This window comes from Microtus oregoni, unplaced genomic scaffold (assembly GCF_018167655.1).
Source record: "Microtus oregoni isolate MIOR12 unplaced genomic scaffold, Mior012 000004F_ref0000308, whole genome shotgun sequence".
Taxonomy (NCBI): domain Eukaryota; kingdom Metazoa; phylum Chordata; class Mammalia; order Rodentia; family Cricetidae; genus Microtus; species Microtus oregoni.
The window spans coordinates 57,596,021-57,613,757 of record NW_024543063.1 but is presented as its reverse complement, the minus strand read 5'-3'; the positions used below and the strand labels follow the sequence as shown (position 1 = coordinate 57,613,757).

Genomic DNA, 17,737 nt, shown 5'->3' with positions numbered 1-17,737 from the left:
TGACCACACACTAGTTCTCAGCAGCGGTCAGGAGCTCTTACCATGGCATTCAGCTGGGAGTTGCTCGCCTGCGTGATACCAAGAATATTGGTAGTGTGCATCACTTCAACTGAAAAACTCGGGAGCCAGCTCGCAATCCGGGACCCTAAAACAAATCAGAATCCAGCACAACAATTAGTGCCCTGGTGCCTGCCCCCGTGTCGTCAATGTGTTCAGTCCCTCTGACAGTCGCCACTCACTGCAGGCTCCTTTCTATAGGCCTTTCTGTCAAGTGCTGTACCCAGATCAGCTTATCTTGTCCTCACGAAAACCTACACGGGCCTCCTATTCCTCTCACAGATGTGACTCTAGGCCTCAACCTTGGTCTCCTTCCAAGGCACTGAGCGATTATATAACACATCCAAGATCACACAGGTTAATGACATGGCAGATGTGAAGCCAAACAGCCATTCCAACTTAATCCATTCTAAGCAAAGAACCTAAGAAAGGCTCCCCCGACTCAGTAACTGCTCTAACAGCTGAGTTTCATGCCCTTCTTCCTCCCAGCATAAAATACTGCTAATGCGGGGACTTTCACAATACTTCATGAAGCATCTTCTGCTGAATGGGATTTAAAGATTTGACCTGGGTCTGAACATTGTGGCACATGCTTTGTGTGTGTGTGTGTGTGTGTGTGTGTGTGTGTGTGTGTGTGTGTGTGTATGGGTGTTTTGCCTCCCTGTATATCTGTACCAGGCAGGCATACAATACCTGTAGAGCCAAAAAGAGGGTGATCCCCTGGAAGTGGAGCTACAGACAGTGCTAAACCACCATATGGGGGCCAGGAACCAACCCAAGTCCTCTGGAAAAACAGCCAGTGCTCTTAACCATTCTGGAGAACCAACTCTCCAGTCCCTGGTACACACCTTATATTCCAGCACTCAGAAGACAGAGGCAGGAGGATCTCTGTGAATTCTGAATCCCAAATCAGCAAGAGCTACACAATGAGACAATGCCTTAGGGGGCAAAGGAGGAATTTTCAGATTAAAAGCTAAAAAAATAGCTGAGCGGTGGTGCACACCTTTAATCCCAGCACTTGAGAGGCAAAGACAGGCAGATCTCTGTGAGTTCCAGGCCAGCCTGATCTACAGAGTGAGTTCCAGGACAGGCTCCAAAGCTACAGAGAAACCCTGTCTCGAAAAACCAAAAAACTCAAAAATTCTACAATAGTAAATTTGTGGGGTAACACAATCATGATGGTGCAGTTTCTGTCATTTTAGGAGAGGGGAGCTACGAGACGATTCAATAAGAAGTTTCAAATGTAGGGACTGCTTCAATCCTTTACAAACAAGTAGCAGCAAACTGGTTGTTTATTTCAGTAACACCCAAAGGACAAAGTGACTTTGTTTGACTACATTTGTAGTAATACCAATTAATAAAATGACAGCTTATAGAACCAGGCTCTATCTCCAAGATCTGCTAACACCTTTCAGAAGCTGTACTGGTAAGCCAAGTCTGGTGGTGAAGGCCTGTAATTCTAGCTACTTGCCAGGCTAAGACAAGAGAATTGACAAGTGAATAGCCAGACTTGAGAAAAAGGGCTGGGAATACAGTTCAGTGGTAGAGGGCTTGCATGGCACGTGTAAGGCCCTGGGCTCAAGCCAACATGAAAGAGGACAAACTTGCGCCTGGTACAGCTCTCTTTATGATACAGGGTTTCTGTGTATAGTGCTGACTGGTCTGAACTCACTCTGTAGACCAGGCTGGCCTCCAACTCACAGAGATCTGCCTGCCTCTGTCTCCTAGTGCTGGGATTAAAGGTCTATGCCTACGACCCCTTCATATTTAACAGAACCAAACCAGCTTCTTGAGGCCCCTCCTCCAACACATTTCGACACTTGCCTCCACTCCCCATGGACCTTTCAAGGTGGCACCAATACTCTCACCGTATTTCAGAGACTTAAGCCAGGATCTGAACAGCACCGCTCCTAAGAAAATTTTAGAATGGGAATTCACACAACAGATGGCACTGGAACTGATGGGCTCACTATCCACTGGGTGCGTGTGAATCCAGGAAAGATAATCAGTGCCCCCAAACAATGCCCAGGACCTCAGAATACATACTGAAGAACAGTCATGCTTTAAGAACAAAGAAATGGGACTCTAATTCTTACTCCACCTATGGTACTCCTGAGGAGTATATACCACACAATAAACCAATTATTAGCAAAGGCTAACTATTGAACTGGTTATGTGGGTTCCTAGAAGGTAAACTTAATCCAGTTTTACTACCTCTACATCCCCACCTCAGCCCACTTCTTAATGGCACAGAATAACCCCTCAGTTCTCTTTATCCTGAACACTTTTAATTGAGGTATAAGCCAGACAGGCTCGTACAAGACTGTAATCCTAACTCTAGGGAGGTTGAAGCAAAACCACCCTAAATTCAAGGCCAGTCTAGGATACACAGGAAAAAAATGTAATAAAAACCAAATAAAGGAAATTAAAATGTAGTACTAAAGGGACAAGAGAGCCCTGTAGGTAAAAGCACTTGTTGCTAAGTCTGACAAAACAGATTTAATGCCCAGGATCCATATGACACGAGAATAGAACCAACATTAACTATCTTCCCTGACCTCCACAGGTCACGGAGGACATGTACACACGTGCCACAGACAGACGCACAGAGTGAATGAATGGAATGAAAGATTAGTATTTCAAGAGTAATACTAAATTCATCTAGTACTAGGCCTATAATATAATACTGTAAATAAGTTTTTATAATATAATAATATAATCCTAACAATTTCATTTTAGGAAAGAAATCCCATAGAGAGCTCAGGAGGTTGGAGACACTTTACCATCAAAGTGGAAGAAGTGATTGTGCTGGTTTAAGCGAGGTCTGCCTTCTGCAGCTGCCACAGGGACCAAGTTCTCATCCAAGTTCTCTCCTTGATGGTCTTCCCTGGCACGACTGCCATCCGCAATATTAAGAGACATTCTGCACGTCGGACAGGACGTGTCTTGTTCTAGCCAAGAACGAAGGCAGGAACTGTCGGAGAGACCACAGGAAAGGACAGGACAGATTCAATTGCTCTTTCCCGTATTTGTGAGAAGTCACCAGAATGACTATGTTCCTACTATTACTGACTTCTACTTCCCCTAGCCAGATCTAAATGCTGGCAGGCTTTGGTAGCTAGAGTCTCCTCGCTCTAATACACAGACACCTACCACACACCACGTAGCAGCACGGCTTCACATCTCCCCAACTCAGTTACTTCAGAACCCACCAGACTTAAGCATCCAGCATTCAGCCTCTTCCATCCTTGAGTCCTCTACTCAAGTGATTTTCCTTTTTACTACTTTAGCTACTGACCAATATGGTTATAAATAACCATGGCCTTGTCTTCAAAACAGTGACTTTGGAGATCTACCAACCCACTCCTCTCTACCTACCAACCTTATGCAAAACCCTTCAATGGTATTCCACCCATCCAGGGGCCCTCAGGACCCTGCCTACTACTCCTAACTGGGCAGACACACTCCTTCCTCTTTTCCATGAGTTCACATACTGACTTCTTCCTAGTTCCATCAACACACCAACTGCCCACTGCTAGAGCAGTCAGCCCCTGGCTCTTACCTCAACCTCAGTCTGAAAAGGCAATCCTGCCTCCCGGAATCTCAGAATGAGGCTGTGTCTGAGAGCTGTCTCCCCTCACCTTATATTGCTCTCTAGGACTGGGATTAAAGGTGTGTACCACCAGATTTCTATGGCAACTAGTGTGGCTACTGAAATTAAAGGTGTGTGTTATTGTGGCTGCTGGGATTAAAAGTGTGTGTTACTGTGGCTGCTGGGATTAAAGGTGTGTGTTACTATAACCTGGTCTGTAAGGCTTGCCAGTGGGACTGTTTTACTCTCTGTTCTTCAGGCAATCTTTATTTATTAAAATAAAACTTAAATGCGACTACATCCCATCTTACATCCTCTCCAACTTGCTCTTCCTTCGCAGATCTCACTTCTGCTCATCCTCAAAAGTCACTCCCCTCCAAATCTGAATCGGATCACTTTCTTATTATTCTTTAGAGACCTGCCTGTGCCTGCCTCTTGAGTACTGGATTAAAAGTGTGTGCCGTCACTTCAAACCCTATTTCTTTTCTATAAAGCACATGGGTCAGTTTAAACTTGACATTTTCAATGTGCCAGTTCATTCAAATTCAGCTCTTACATTAGATTGCAAGCTCCACAAAGACCTCATTCAATACTTCCATTTTATCCCCACAGCCCAACACAGTCCCCTAGTCCTCACATAAAACAGTCTGTCAGACCGGGCAGTGGTGGGGCATGCCTTTAATCCCAGCACTTGGGAGGCAGAGGCAGGCGGATCTCTGTGAGTTTGAGGTCAGCCTGGTCTACAAGGGCTAGTTCCAGGACAGGCTCAAAGCTACAGAGAAACCTTGTCTCAAAAAACAAACAAACAAACAAACAAACAAAAACGTCTGTCAGGACATTTGAGTGGGCTTCTCCAGCTCCAAAGCCTTTCTGATATTAAAAAGAAAAGATTGAAGGTGTTAAGTGGTGTCCTCTTTTGTAACGGTTGTTGACTTCTAAGCTATGGCTATTCTAGTCAGCAACGGCAACTCTGGCTCTACCAGTTCAGCCACAAGAGGCGAAGCCTGAGGAAACTGTTCCCTCAGGCACCAACTTTTTCAAAGCTAAGAGAATTTATGAATTTATCTAAATCTTTGTCCTGCTAAAGAACTCAAGATTCAAAGGCTGAAGTAGAATCCTGCTTCCCAGAGAGGCTGAAAAGCAACTAGCTCACCTAGATCCTCCTGAGTCTCCCTGCAGTTCTGGTGCTTTTTCTCAGCCCTCCTTATAAACCCTTCTCCAGATGGCTCCTCCCTACTACTTCCTGTCAGCTAGTTGCTGATTCAGTCTCAAGACCACAACTGAATTTTATTTAATCAAACGCATCTTTGCATCATTAAACAAATGTTTCAGAGCATAAACAAAAGGTAACACACATTAAAACCTGGTGGTGGTGGTGCACATGCCTTTAATCCTAACCCTCAGGAGGCAGAGGCAGGCGAGTCACTGTGAGTTTGAAATCAGCCTGGTCTACAGAATGAGTGCCAAGACAGGCTCCAAAGCTACACAAAGAAACCTTGTCTCAAAAAACAAACGAACAATTTTTTTTTTCAATAGTCAAGGGGCCAAAAAGACATCTCTAAATCCATCAATAACAAAACTCTAAATTCATGCATATAATTATTTAGCTTAAACAGCTGTGATGAGATCTCTGCAATATGAGATCTTCTCCAATCTTGGAGTTTTACGGAAGGGCTGAGCCTGTGATCCTTGCTAACAAATCACTTGTAGCCTTGGTCTGGTTCCATTTCAACCCAGGTCTCTGTAAGATTTTTCTTCCCTGGAAAATGAAACCCCTTTAAAAAATATTATGGATGTATTTATTACTTTAGAATGTAAATGGAAAAAAATTATGAAGAAAGCTAAAAAAAAAAAAGAAATTAAGATGGCAAATGTGGGTAAAGAATGAACTGAGGGCAAAAGAGGAGGCTCGGAATTAAAAAAACAAAAACAAAAAAACCCAGTCACAGACTCCAAGCAGCATCAGCAACAAGGCCAAGCTGAGGTAACATCCTTGCTCTTCTACTGGGATTATGTTCAAATCCATGTGAAAAAGTGCCCAGAGCCCAGGAACAGAAGGCCACTCCCGAGCACCCTGTACAAAGCTCCTACTTGTGAAAGAGATGTCCACAGGGAAGCTTCCTTGCAGCCTGCATAGAGTCCCAGCAGATGGCACAGTCGTCGTTATTGACAGCTAGCTCCTCTGGAGTGGCAACTGCAAACCTGTAAAACACATCACAGGCTCAGCGGGAGCCCAGCAGTTTCACACACATCCAACGAACGCCAGATTACACACCTGACCACCATAGTGGCACAATTACACAGCAAAACTGATTAGTTAAACAAAGTATTTTTGTTCTTCATGGTCCTCAGAAAACCAAGTGGGAAACTTCAACACAAGAGTTGACCCTACAATAACAGTTCCACCTGTTCCTTAGACATTCAGAACAGTTATGGACATATCAGAGGAACCAGACCCCAGAGATCCAAACCGTCCCTGAGAAACAAAGAGTGTATCCACTATTCCTGTACTTTCTGGTTTGGGTTAGCTTCAGGCTAGCAAGTGAGTGTCTCCAGAGAGTGATCCATGCCCATAAACATGCACATGCAAAGTGCAATCAGGACACACCTTCCCAAAACAAAGATGGCGGAAGATCACAGGTGCTTTCACTCAGTAGTGACAACAGACAGTGACAAAAAATAAGAACACTGTTTCTCCTGGAACCCTCCCCACATTCCAGAAAGAAGGTAAGGTCACTGGAGTACAAACCACCCTGCAACTACGTGGGACACAGGTAGTCTGACATGACAGCCTGCACACTCTCCTGTCTAGTTACAAGTACACAAAAGCACGTTCTGGTGGAATGAGGCAGTGCTGCTATCAAATGAGCTCAGATGGAAGCTGGAGTGGGGACTGACGCAGCCAGATTACAGATTTAAACCTGGCCTAGAGGATGAGGATGATGGGAGGAAGTAGGAGGTCGGCCTAGGCGAGGTCAACACCGCACACACAGTTAAAAACAGTAAACTCAGGCAACACTGAGTCAGCCTGTCTTACCTGGCTTCCATGTTCCCTACCACCCGCAAATAGTTCTTGTGCCGACGGATTCGCCGCTGTACCTCATGGAACAGGTAACGAAGCTGCATAAAGATGACCAGGCTAGCCATAGATAACCAGATGTTGCCAAACAACTAAACAGAGATGGGGGAAAGTAAAATAAACAATAAAAACAAAAGTGAGGGGATAAAGACAAAGCTCAGTGGGCAGAACGTTGAGTTAGGACCTCCAGCACCCACACGAAAAGCCAGGCCCGCCATGCACATTTGCAGCCCCAGACACAGAAGGGCGCTCAAACTCATGGAACAGACTGCTTCACAAGTGAGTTCCAGACTAGTGAAGAAAACCTATTTCAAAAACTATGGTGGAGAACAACAGAGGAAACATGTTGCATCAACTTCCGGTCTCCACACTCACATCTGTGTGAGGTGAGCACATATACACAAACATGTATATAAATTACATGTACACTCTCAAACACACACAAACACATATGCGCATGCAAGTGAATTTGCGAGTGATGAAGGTGCATGTACAACAGAAGCTACTAAGGTGAAAGGGAAATGGAACACTCTTTCAGTGAGCAAATGCATATATCTATTTCATTGCCCTAAACAATACACTGGCTCATCAGCCGAGGTATCCCACACTGCCAGAAACCTTTCCTGAGTAATTAACCAGAAAATTAAACACTTAATGCTAAAAGATGTCCAGCCATACAGACTTCTATGTACACAAACATACACGCATTTCTGGAGGATGGAGTAGGATCTTCTGTATCCCAGATTGTCCTGACACTCATTATGTAGTCAAATATGACCTTGAACTCCCAGCCTTCCTGCTTCTTCCTCTTGAATTCTGGGATTAATTAGTCATGCATCCCCACCCCCAGTTTATGCAGTGCCAGGATCAAACTCAGGGTTTATTCATGCTAAGCACTCTACTAGCTGAGCTATATCCCCAGCCCAATCATTCATGCAATTATAAGAGAAGAAAATGTACATCAACAAGATGCCCAACAGAAGAACAGGTAGATTGTAAGTTTATATAAAATAGTTCATTTGAATTACATTGGACTAGATGTATATAAAATATAGATTATATTTATTGGAATAATTTGTATATATTTATATGTGTTTATATAATATATTTTATATATATATATATATATTTTTTTTTTTTGGTTTTTTTGAGACAAGGTTTCTCTTTCGCTTTGGAGCCTGTCCTGGAACTCACTCTGTAGACAACACTGACCTCCAACTCACAGAGATCCGCCTGCCTCTGCCTCCCAAGTGCTGGGATTAAAGGTGTGCGCCACCATTGCCCGGCTAATTTATAAATATATTTTAATGTCATATTTTATACAAAGTAGGTTTGGGTGTTAATTTACTAATAACATTTTTGAGTAAAAAGGCAGGATATAACTACCGTGATGGGGAAAGCCTTGTTAACCAATAATCTGTAAGAGATGGAACCTAATTTAGGCGTGGCTTTCTGGGACCAGGAAATAAAAAAACCTGTGCACCACCCAGGTGCGCTCTCTGTGTAGTTTCCCCCTTGGTCAAGCAGAGCCTGTATCTTCCATGCCTGTGGCGTGAGTTTTCCCCTTATAATAAATAAAATATATTTGTCTATCTTTAAGCTAGCCTGGTTATTTCCACATCTAGGTAACAGCTTCACTACCTTAAATATACTAACATGATTTTTTTCTAATTATATAATATCTTGAAATAGCAAACTAACAAATATAATCTAAATAGCCCATTTCAGGGTGTACATAATTAAATCATGGTGTAGCTATGTGATTAAGCGTTTTGTCCTGAAGATATTTGGATGGTTTAGAAGAACTGTTGCTAGCAGAGGCAATTTTTATAACATAGTAATTTTAAAAAATTAGCTGGAAATGTAGCTCAGAAGCAGACGCTTATTTGACATGAGTCCCTGGGTTTGAAACCCAGTACTGCATAAGCAAACACATGCAAACACTGTATGTCCAAAAAGGACTCAATTTATGAAGCTATGTATTTAAATACGTAAGAATCAATTAAAGGGCCAGTGAAGTGGGCTGAGAAGTAAAGGTGGGTGTCTCCTGACAAGTGTGACACCATGAGCTTGATCTCCAGGACCCACATGGTGGAAGAAAGGAAACAACTCCACAAGCAGTGCTCTGACCTCCACACATACACTGTCGTTAGAACACACATGCACACACACGTGCATGTACACACACACACACTCTAAATGCAACAAAGCTTTTTTTTTTTTAAACAAAAGCAGAGAAATACAACAAAATGTGAAGCTTCTACTTCAAATGTCAATTCTAAATGTATATAACTTCATTACATTGTATAGACTTTGGATCTGTTTAACTCGATGCATAATGTTTATTTATTTGCAAGTTTTTTATAATAAAATTTATAATATTAAAAAATACGAAGTGTTGTTTTCTTTTCAGAAAGTGACCCTAGGCCGGGTGGTTGTGATGACACACCTTTAATCCCAACACTCGGGAGACAGAGACCAGCCCAGTCTACAAGACCTAGGTTCAGGACAGGCACCAACGCTACAGAGAGAAACCCTGACTCTTAAAACAAAACAACAACAAAACCAGAAAGTGACCATTTCTGGAGGTCAGAGCACTGCTTGCGGAGTTGGTTCACTTCTTCCACCATGTGGGTCCTGGGGCTCAAGCTCCATGTTGTCAGGCTTGTCATGAGGCACCCACCTTTACCTTCTGAGCCCATTTCACTGGCCCTTTAACTTATAAATGTGCACTCTCCACTCTGCCAGTGACTTGAATGTTACTGTGACGAGTTTATAAATAAGTCCCCATGACAACACTGGGTCTCACCATGATTAGATTTTTTTTTTTTGTATGTGCACATTTGTATGTCTGAAGGTGTCAGATCCCCATGGAAATGGAGTTACAGACAGTTGAGAGTGCTGGGTATTGAACCCAGGTCCTCTGGAAGAACAGTCAGTGCTCTTAACCGCTGAGCCATCTCTCCAGCACACTAGTAGATTTTTTTTAAAAAATGTTCACCTGTCAAGGAGGCTTATATTTCCCTTCTGTGGTGCTGGGAACCACGAACCCAGGGCACTGAATATGCTTGGCGGGTCCTTGGGGTTTGAGACAGGGTCTCGGTATGTACCAAGGGTTGTCCCGACCTGATGATTCTCCTGCCTCTGCCTCACAAGTGCTGGAATTACAGATGGGTAAGACTGGCCCTGCTTCAACACTGACATTTCTGACACACCAACTTAAAGCAGTAGATATTAAGTACAAGCATTTGTTTTTCATTACAAAGGTTTAAAAAAAAAAAAACCAAACCTATAAGGAGGTAAAGGCCAGTACCACTAGAGAGAAACTGTTCAGTAGAAAAAACCAGACACTAAAGGAAAAACCCCTTTTATCGTGCTTAAAGAAAGCTCACCTGACTGTCAGCAGAGTTAACCAAGTCCCCTGGCACAGCAAACCTCCTGAGCCAGGCACCAACCAAAGCAGTGCAGAGCAGTGTTCTGCACCCAGCCACCAAAGACGAAGGCTGCCCAATGATACTCAAGTCTTTTTTTTTTTCTTTTTTTTTTTTTTTTAAAAATATTTATTTATTTATTTGTTATGTATACAATATTCTGTCTGTATGCCTGAAGGCCAGAAGAGGGCGCCAGACCTCTTTACAGATGGTTGTGAGCCACCATGTGGTTGCTAGGAATTGAACTCAGGACCTTTGGAAGAGCAGGCAATGCTCTTAACCACTGAGCCATCTCTCCAGCCCCGATACTCAAGTCTTTTACTTGAGTATTTTTACTGAACATTTCGTTTCTTTAATGTACAAACCAGGGTTCGTGTCTTGAACCCCTCGGCCCTCTGTCAGCCCTCTTCCTGGGGGACTCACCAGCATGTGGATGTGGTGCATGAGGTCCAAGGACAAGAGAGTGAGCTCCATGACAAAATCGGTGTAATACACGTAGGTTCCCTTTCCTTCCCAAGTCCCTTCATGGTTGAGGTCCCAGAGGTGAATTACATATCTACAATTTAGACAGAAAAATGTGTTAACTTACTTTTACAAGAAAATGTACTTTAAACATGCTATAGCTTAGTCACATTTTCATCTATTTTAAACCATTAATCTCAAAATCAACTGAACAAGTAAATGCCAATCATCCAAAATTTCTGCTCACCTTAAAATCACATGAGCTGTCCTTACTGTCACAAGAAGAGACTGCAAAAGAGAAATCCTTCTTAGTTTAGTTAAAAAGCAGATTTCTATAAAACAAAACTAAAACAAGATGAAAAGTAGATCGGTCAAATTTATCACCCTTTCACTTCCTCTGCCCCATTGCCATGGAATATTTTCACAACACAGGAGCCTCACTTTTGTTGAACCTTTTCCAGTTGAGAATAATGAGCAGCTGTCCCTCCCCATCTCCCAAGAATACCTTCTACAATGACGAGAGGTCCTCCTCACTGTCCAACACCAAGTCACCATGACTGGTTACTGGAAGGGTATCCCACTAGGGCAGCACTGTAATGCCAACTATGACTGCTCTATCCTGAGGCTTTTGTACCCTCCATTTACCAGAACAAAGGATAATAAGGAATTAAACCAGAAATAAGACTCTAAAGCGCTGGTTCTGGTGGCGCATGCTGTGGGACAAATGGTCTTGTATTGTTTTAATACCGTGCTGATTGGCTAGTAGCCAGGCAGGAAGTATAGGCAGGGTGACAAGAACAGGAGAATTCTGGGAAGAAATAAGGTCAGTCTGCAGTCGTCACCAAGACACAGAGGAAGCAAAATGAGAACCCCTCACTGACAAAGGTACCAAGTCACGTGGCTAACACAGACAAGAATTATGGGCTAATTTAAGACGTAAGAATTAGTTAATAAGAAAAACCTGAACTACTAGGCCAACTAGTTTATAATTAATATAAGCCTCTGTGTATTTCTTTGAGACTAAATAGCTACGGGACCTGGTGGGACAGAAACCTCTGCCAGCAGGCGCAGGCCAGTAGGATTTGCTGAAGGAGGCAGAAGCAGGTGGATCTCTATGAGTTCAAGGCCAGCCTGGTCTATAAGAGCTAGTTCTAGGACTAGCTCTAAAAGAGGAGGGTGGGTTTGGGTGGTGGAGGCACACACCATTAATCCCAGCACTCCAGATCTCTGTGAGCTCAACATCAGCCTGGGCTACAGAGCGAGTTCCAGGACAGGCTCTAAAGCTACAGAGAAACGCTGTCTAGAGAAATCAAAAAGGGGTGGGGCTGTTTGTTTGCTGTTTTGGTTGGGTTTTTTTTTTTGTTGTTGTTGTTTTTTTACACAAGGTCTCACTAAAGTTTTAGGAAAGTTAGTTGTCCTGAAGATAGGTTTGTAGACCAAGCTGGCCTCAAGCTCAGAGATGCTCCTGGGTTCTTCGACTATTAAGTATGTGCTACCACACCCAGCCACTCAGCTACTTTAGATGTGTTTACTTTTAAGTATAACTTTTTGCTTAGTTTGGTAAATTATTAAACTGGAGGAATATATCAGCAAAAACAACAAAACAAATAAGCATATCATTCAAACAATATTTAGCAATAAAATATATCTAAAACAAACTAATTATTATATCTGTATGGTCTAAATAGGTCTTTTTAAGAGGAAATACTATTACATACTTTTACAGATACATATTCAACTGGGATTACAAATATTTTCCCTAAATACTTAAATGGTTTTCAATTTTAAAAAAATTTATATCCTATGTGCATTATGCACACCATGTAAACACCTAGTGCCCTCTGACATCAAAAGAGGGTGTGGGATCCCCTGAAAGTGGAGTTAAGGACAGCTGTAAGCTTCCATGTGGTTCACTGCAACAACAGTAAGTTCTCTTAGCTGATGAGTTGTCTCTCCAGCCCAGCCCCCTTTTCTAATTTTATTGACACTACATTATGCTCTGAAATTAATACTTCTGGGCAAAAATAAACTTTAACCTTGCTTCTAACAAATTCCTAAATATTTACACATAATCCATTCTAAAGATAAATAACTAGCTTCAGTATAGCTACTACATAGATCTCTCTTATCCAAAGTAGGTATGTTGTTTCCTTTCTTTTTTTTTTTCTGAGACTGGGTCTCACTATATAACACTGGGTGTCCAGGAACTTGCTATATACACCAGGCTGGCCTTGAACTCAAAGATCAGCCTGCCTCTGCCTCCCGAGCACTGGGATTAAAGGTGTGCTATATACGGCTTTGTCCTATATGCACTAATGCATTACTATATAATACTAAAGGAACTTGCCCTTCTGGTTTATACCTGTGCTTCCTCTGATTTGTTATTCTTGTATACTGTGGTCACTATTAAGCAGATAAAGGTTATTTGATGTGATAGTACTGTCAGCTTGACAGACTCTAGAACCACCTGGATGGAGATGGGCCTTTAAGCATGCCTATGGAATCGTTCTGAAACCCCCCAGACTGGCACCCTGGACTGTAGAGCCAAATGATGTCGGATGTCCTTCGGTATATGTGTTGCTTTTATTGGTTAATGAATAAAGATGCTTTGGCCTATGGCAGCAGAGAATATAGCCAGGCTGGAAGAGATATAGAGAGAGAGTAGGCGGAGTCGGCGGAGTCAGTGGAGGCAGTGAGAAGCAATGTAGCTGCCAAAGGAGAAGGACACGTGGAACCTTACAGGTAGGCCAGAACCTCGTGGTGATACGCAGATTAATACAAAAGGGCTAATTTAAGATATAAGATGTAAGAGTTAGTTAATAAGAAGCCTGAGCTAATAGGCTAAGCAGTGTTGTAATTAATATAGCTTCTGTGTGATTATTTGGGTCTGTGTGGCGGGGAACAAAAGAGCACCCTTCATTTACAGATAGAGAAGGAGAATTTAGCAGCAAGCAAGCATTTGCTGCTTTCTGTTTATACAATGCAGATGCAATGTGATAATCAGCTTCCTATTCCGGTCACCATGCATCTCTGCCTGCTGCCATATCTTCTCTGCTAATATGAACTGTATCCCTCAGGAACTATAAACCAAAACTCAGCCTTTCTCCCTTTGTTGAGTACTTAACCATAGCAACAGAGAAGTAACTAGGATACTCAGACAAAGCACCATGAAACATCTATAGGTGATCAGACTGAACTGGCCAGTAAATGATTCACAGGTGAGTAGATATACACTGTGGATGCCCTAAACAAATAAATGACATGTTTCAGCCGGGATAGCACCCATGTCACTGTGGCCCTCACAACAGTGCAGAATTTACAGCTTCTACGTTGTGGGGCTAAAGTGTGTGAGCTGAGTTAGCAGAGCACACACGGCCCTGAGTTTTACAGCCAGCACCAAACAAACAATAATAAACCTTTTGAATTGTTATTTCCAGAATTTTCCATTTAATAATTTCAGATATAAGCTCACTGAAGATAAACTGTGGACACTAAAATCACAAAAGAAAGAAATTGCTATATTTCATTTTCCTAATTAGCCATTATAGGTAAAAGTATTATAAAGTTTGTCTTTGACTGAGGAAAAGGCAAATATATTAGTTATTGATTATAAAGAGTATGAACAGGCTAAAGAGATGGCTCAGTAGTTTACAGAATTTGTTCCTCCTGCAAAGGAACACACATGATGGTAGTTCATAGCCCTCTGTAACTCTGATTCAAGGGGGTCTAATGCCTTCGTCTGACTTCTGAAGGCACCAAGGACACACACAGTGCATATACATACATGCAGGCAAAACACTTTGACACATTAAAATAAAATAAAATAAAACTAAAAAAAAAATCAAGACATTAAAAAACTTTGGGTTTTGGGTGCTGTAGATAACTTGGTGGTTAAGAGCACTGGCTGCGCTTCCAGAAAACCAACATTCAGTTCCCAGCTGAACAAACACATGGCGGCTCCCAACTGTCTGTAACTCCAATTCCAGAGGGTCCAACAACCTCTTCTAGCCTCTACAGGCACTGTATATACATGGTAAACAGATGTAAATGTAGACAAAACACCCATACACATAAAATAATGATAAATAAACCTTTACTTTTTAATTGGGTTTCTACTGAACAGAGAAAAAAAATGGTATCTCCTGCAAATTTTAAAAAACAATTTTTTATCTTTAAATATTCAGAGAGAATAGCCTGCACCCATGAGTCTGCAAGAAGTGCTAACTGTGCTCAGTCACAGGGCAGTAAAATTAAAAGGAAGAGACCATGAAGGTGGAAAGGCGGCATGTTGCAGAGGTCCGGGGGAGCCCAGGGGAAAACCCGGGATGAACACCATCATGACAAATTATTTGCATGAATAAAACTGTCAAAGAACAAATAAATACTCTCTATAAAAAAAAAAATCAGGCTGACAAAATGGCTCAGTAAGTAAAGGCACTTGTCACTACACCTGGGACTTACATGGTTGGAAGGAGAGAACTAATTCTTACGGGTGGTCCTCTCACCTCTAGACATATGCTGTAGCACACACACATGAAATAAATAAATAAATGCCATTAATTTCTTTTTCTGCCAGGTGGTAGTGGTGCATGCCTTTAATCCCACCACTAAGGAGGTACAGGAAGGCAGATGGAGTTCCAGGATAGCCAGGGCTACATAGAGTAACCCTGTCTTGTGGGGAGCGGGGAGGGAATGCCAGTTAAAATCAAAGACTAAATACCTTTTCAAATAGTCTGGTCTCCTTGCAAATGTTTAGGAATCTAATGAGTGTGCCTAGCACCTTACCTCTGCAGCCATGAAAGCCAAGGTGTGCATGCCATGGGTGTAGCCTGTGACACAGCAGACAACTGCCAGTCCACAGCAGGAGAGCAGCATAGCAATCAACAAAGACAGGACTCTCCCGTGGCTGCTCATTGGTGTGGTGGGAGAGAAGGAAAGCTGCAAAACAAAACAGAGAGACAGTTCACTGCCCCACCACGGCAACCGCAGAGAATTCAAGATCAAGCTTGCTATGTTTGCTTGGGGCACTACACTAACATAGAAAAGCCCAAATTCGACCATGACCTAAATGCAATGAGTTGAGATTTTTAAAACTTTATCATTTAATTCATCAGATACAACAGACTCTATACTTTGATTCTCCAGTATCCTTCTACCATGAGATTACAATCTCTAGAAGGATGTTCAGTTATCTCCTCTAATAACATATAGGACTCAGAACAGTATCCTGGTTCTGCTGTTTCTGTTTGTGTTACTCTAATCATGGAAGATTAGAATTCACTTGCAGCCTATTAGCCTGTTAGGGAAAGAACAATGGAGAGGAATTACAGGATTACCACTCATAATGGCATGTTAATACTAGGCAAGGACAAGTGACTGCCTGGAAAAGAAACCTGGTGTTGAAATTCCTGTTGTGCTGAGTGTAGGCTACAACCAGCCCAGAAAGGAAGGCTGGAAACTCCTATTTGTAACAAGAATGAAACTCTTCTAGAGTGAGATTAACTCTGGAAGAAGTGCAATGCCATCTCCATGAACACTGAGAACAGAGAGGGACACAGGTCATAGAGTGGGCTCAACTGGGTGGCAGCACTTCGGGTGCTTGCTGTGCAGGTCTGACCTCAAGTCACAGGCTGATCTTATACCCAAACAGGAAATAGAAACAGCTCATTCAGTCTTGACACCAAGAAAACCAGCACAAACCAGTGAGAAAGAAAAGTGCCACAACCAGGGCAAAAGGAGGAGGAAACGAAACAAAACAAAAAACAGGAAACATCCAGAAAAGTTCAAGCTGTATACAATCACAGTTCCTGATCTAAGATAAGGGTGGAGGGGGTGACTACAGAGTTTGGGGGATGACAGTGAGGGCGAGGTGGCCTACAGCTGTGGCAGAAGCTCCTCCAGAAAGAGGCTGTGTCAGATGACCTAGAAGTCCCCTCTGAGTTATCCCAAGCATGCAGCCTGTGCCTTTCTCACTTTACTTCTTACATCAAACCTGGCACACATGCGACTGAGCAATCAAAGAGGTGGCTAAAAACTCACATATTCAAATCGGTCTTTGCAGAGCTGAACCATCAAGTGCAGAAAAACAAGTCCGGCAAACCAGAGGCACCACATCACCACCTCCTCCACAGTCTGGACATTCAGCACACCAAAAATGAAAATGAACTTGTAGAAAATAAAATTCCAAAACTTGTCTTTGAGATGCTAAAAAGAAAAAAGTGGGTAAAGGTGAGTTCCATCATACAAAGTCTATGTACGAGATGCTAACGTAACAAAAGCAAGAACATTCCTCACAGAATAGAGCCGGACAGCCACAAAGTCATCTCAGAACTGAAACTTGTAATCTGGAACAGCCAGGAAGTTTCAGCCAATAAAAAAGCAGTTATATTAGTCTAGTCCTTACGCAAAATATTTTAGGTTTACATGTACAGTAGAAAATATCAGCAAGGGTTATCAGTATTACTTCAATAATTTTTATTGATTTTTTTAATTTATATTATTTCTGCACTCTGACTTAATCAACAATAGAAAATATTAGATTTTCTACATAAAATATTAAGCATGGCTTGGGAGATGGCTCAGTAGGTGCAATACTTGCCACGCAGCATGAAGACCTGAGTTTGGAACCCTCGCACCCAAGTAAAAGCCAGTGGAGAAGGCACACTTGTCTGTAACCCCAGTACTGAGGGGCAGAGACAGCCAATCCTTGCAGCTCATTGGCCAGTCTAGCTAAACTGATGAGCTCCAGGTTCAGGAAAACCAGTCTCAGAAAAATAAGATAGAAAGGGCTAGAGAGAAGGTTTGTGGTTAAGAGCCTTTACTGCTCTTGCAGAATATCTGACTGGACTCCATTCCCAGCACCCACATCAGGCAGCTTACAAGGCACATTGTGCAGTAAACTGATGCAGACATATACACAAAAAGAACACAATGTTTTAAATCTTAAGGAGAAAAAAAGGTGGAAAGCAATTGAGAAAGTCCCTTAAAGTCAACCTCTGGCCTCCAGACACATGCAAATACATACACACACCCACAATGTATACAACATACACACACTACACACACGAAAATAATAAAAATTAAAAGGTCACTTGCTAGTATATAAAATATAAAAAT

General features: G+C 42.3%; 1 protein-coding gene across 1 annotated transcript in view; it reads right to left on the bottom strand.

Annotated features, from left to right (window-relative positions):
* The window catches only part of Amfr (autocrine motility factor receptor), a 41,694-nt gene that overhangs the window by 12,741 nt on the left and 11,216 nt on the right, over positions 1 to 17,737 (bottom strand). The window contains exons 3-10 of the mRNA XM_041649542.1: positions 16,661 to 16,825; positions 15,407 to 15,559; positions 10,869 to 10,909; positions 10,583 to 10,715; positions 6,687 to 6,820; positions 5,741 to 5,851; positions 2,841 to 3,031; positions 42 to 145 (exon numbers count right to left, since the gene is read on the bottom strand). Of these exons, the coding sequence (XP_041505476.1) occupies positions 42 to 145; positions 2,841 to 3,031; positions 5,741 to 5,851; positions 6,687 to 6,820; positions 10,583 to 10,715; positions 10,869 to 10,909; positions 15,407 to 15,559; positions 16,661 to 16,825 (1,032 nt within the window). The remainder of the gene's footprint in view (positions 1 to 41; positions 146 to 2,840; positions 3,032 to 5,740; positions 5,852 to 6,686; positions 6,821 to 10,582; positions 10,716 to 10,868; positions 10,910 to 15,406; positions 15,560 to 16,660; positions 16,826 to 17,737) is intronic.